This window comes from Diospyros lotus, chromosome 7, assembly GCF_014633365.1.
Source record: "Diospyros lotus cultivar Yz01 chromosome 7, ASM1463336v1, whole genome shotgun sequence".
Taxonomy (NCBI): Eukaryota; Viridiplantae; Streptophyta; class Magnoliopsida; order Ericales; family Ebenaceae; genus Diospyros; species Diospyros lotus.
This window is the reverse complement of record NC_068344.1, coordinates 3,495,297-3,498,483: the sequence shown is the minus strand read 5'-3', so window position 1 is coordinate 3,498,483 and position 3,187 is coordinate 3,495,297. Positions and strand designations below refer to the sequence as shown.

Genomic DNA, 3,187 nt, shown 5'->3' with positions numbered 1-3,187 from the left:
TGACACTATATGATCTGTGATTTTCTAAATTCATTATCTGCTAGCAATCAAATAGCATCAAAACCTCTTTCAGTACCAGCCAACCCATTAACTCATCACTGGAAGCTCTCCATATCTGATGACTATCTAAGAATTTCTAAATAGTGCTTATCTGCGATTCAAGACAGTATAGGTACTAGTGAAGTCTCACTTTAAATGAACTTATTACGACTGACAATTATCGTGTGTTATAATCCTTTCATCACCTAACGTCTTGATTAAGCGAGACCTATGGAGTGAAATACTCATAAACTCAGTAATCATGTGTTTGACCTTGTCAATGTGACTATATGACACATCAGAAAATACCTTTTGTGATATTCAATTTGCTTTAATCAAGAATTATCCTGTCACACTAACAGTAAATCACATAGGGCGTTCACCCCATCAAACTATCGACGAGTGTGACAAATTATATTCTTATCACCTATCTTCATATACAAGCAACATAGAACCACATAAATGAACATCTCTACCTCCCAATTGGATAGTTTGACTAATTAGCAAATCTCGTACACCAATATATAAAACAACCGTATTGGTTTAAATTAGAGGATTAAGATACCATCGTAGCTTGATGATAAAATCATTATCCACCATGCCTATGGTTAGTCATCGAGGTGACATTTGCCTAGTTATTCCCCAACAACCACCTACAATTCTACTAGTAACATCTCATGTGACGTAGCGTGTGACACATCGCCATCTCATCAGTATCTCATACTGAACGAGACAGTAATCTCTATACTAGTCCATACTCCACTAATCGTAGTCTCCACCTAAAAAATCTAAGTACTAGATATAGTTTAAGACATCTTGTTAATATAGAATCCGGTCATACAATCTTAAATCATTGATAATAAGATTTTCAAATAGAATATTTAGGAATTCATTCATGTGTTAAATTGGAGACATAATGAATGAAGAAATTTGCCTTTTATAAATATATACAAATATACAATAAATATGAGGCCCACTAAATGTTATTCAAATATAGCATTAGGATACACAACACTAACAATATATATATATATATATTAATACATATAATTTTTTTTAAATTTATATTGAAAACAAAAAGAAAAAAATTATGAACCAGTTTGGACCAATCCGATCCCAATTCCAACCACTTTTTTTTGTAAAATTTCTTTGAGTTTCAATCACGATATGATCCAAATAGAATAAACACCCTACACTCAAATAACCTCTAGACACCAAACCTAGAAGTTAAGAACTTTAATTTTCATTTGAGGAATAGTATGAGTGAAACTACTAATTTTTGAGGTCTTAAATATTTTTGTTTTAAAATAAGAGAAAAAGGTTAACTTAGCTCTTAAATTTTGTGATTTTAACAAATATTTTTTTACTTAAATTAACCTTTAAAATTTTCAAATAATTTAATTCATGAGTGAATTTGAGAAAATTAGCATTTGTAGAGTAAGGTGAATAAAAAATTAATATTACAAGTGCAAAATAAACAATTTCAAAAAAAAATTGAAGATTGAATTCAATAAAAAAAATCAGAACCTAAAATGAATAAAATATAAAAAAAAGAGTTAATTAAAGGAGCAATCTGACATTTTTTACTTTGAAATAATGACGACAAAAACAAAACCATACAGTTGAGAGGTTTGTTAAGTCATTCACTGCGCTGCGATATACATCTTCTCTCTCTCCCCTCTGTGTATAACGTGTGTGTGTGTCTATATATATATATATATGCATGTTTGTATTGTTGGGTCATCTCACTGATCATCGCCATTATTGCAAAGAACACAAAGATGAGCAGTCTCTATCTTCTGTTCCTTCTCGTGGTGCTCTCTCTCTGCATTTCTCGTCGTCTTCTCCCCAAGCTCAATCTCTTCGCTATTTCCATGAAGTGGATTTGGGATTTCCTGTTTCCGAATCGCCGGACAACCAACACTTTATTGCCAGAAAACGGCGGCGGCGAGGTCAGCATCAAGCGCTACGAGGCCGGAGAAGCCGCGGAATGCCCGGTTTGCCTCTGCAAGATCGACGCCGGAGAAGAGATCAGAGAGTTGAGGTGCGCCCATCTCTTCCACAGGGACTGCTTGGACAGATGGGTCGGCTACAAGCACCGGACATGTCCGCTCTGCCGCGGCTGTCTGGCGCCGGGGAGGCGCGCAACCGAGCTCGGAGAGGAAGTCTTGTCTTTCAAGTTCTGCGACTTCGGTTCAAGTTCCGGCCGGAGTTCATGGTGGCTCCGGTGAGTAGTGGCCGGAGTTCTACGCCGCGCGTCGGAGGCCGTTATATGATGTAATAATAAGATTAAAATTTGATATATTAAATTATTAATTAATGTTATCATTTTCTCTTCATACATGCATGTTATAATAATATTATTCAAACTAAACAAAACAAAAAACAAACTATGTGTAATAATATATAAGAATTAGGGAAAGTCTTCTATGTAGTAGCTTCATGCAACATAAACTCTCAATGGCGTTATCAATCTCCCTAAGCCTAAGAACAAAATTCGAGGCAAACTTTGAGAAGTCACAAATAAGATTAGAATTTGTGAATATCTTAATGTCTCTAAAGATTAGAATAATATATTCAGACATGTGTCAATGTTGGTTATGAAGACACCCTACTACTTCCCAAATATTAGCTTAGGGTGTCAAAGGTGTATTAATGAATTAATTTATTGTTTGATGTAAAAATTAATATTTGTAATATTAACTCTCAATTATTAAGGGAATCAATATAACAGAGTAAAAGAAGACTGATTAGCTAGAAGCTATCAGAGGTGTCGCAAAGCTCGGCTCTGTATCGTAGGAGAGAAGGATAAAATTTTGACATTTTAAGTTGGAAGTCCCATGAAATTTTAAATATTTTTAAAATGAAATATCTATCGGACCAAAAGTAGACATTTTGGCTTAAATTTCTGCAAATGGCATTGGTGTGTTAAACGTTTATATTCCTGCGACGTAAAGTCCTATGCCCCTATCCCATATTGAAGATATGAGGCCCAGAAACTGCATGTCCGGTGCAGAAGGGGACAGCGACCGGCGACGGTACGGCTGGCGCCGTAGACCACATCTTCATGCTTTATATTTATAGCGGTTGTGTCCCACAGCCCATCAGATTTCAAACCCTAGGCCCGGTTTGTTTGGCCCAATCGTCG

The 3,187-nt window shown here is 35.6% G+C and overlaps 1 protein-coding gene across 1 annotated transcript; it reads left to right on the top strand.

The window, feature by feature from the left end:
* The first annotated feature begins 1,733 nt into the window (after positions 1-1,733).
* Positions 1,734-2,520, top strand: LOC127806746 (uncharacterized). Its single transcript, XM_052344231.1, has one exon. The coding sequence runs from the start codon at positions 1,821-1,823 to the stop codon at positions 2,268-2,270; it is 450 nt and encodes a 149-aa protein (XP_052200191.1). The 5' UTR covers positions 1,734-1,820; the 3' UTR covers positions 2,271-2,520.
* The last annotated feature ends 667 nt before the right edge of the window (positions 2,521-3,187 follow it).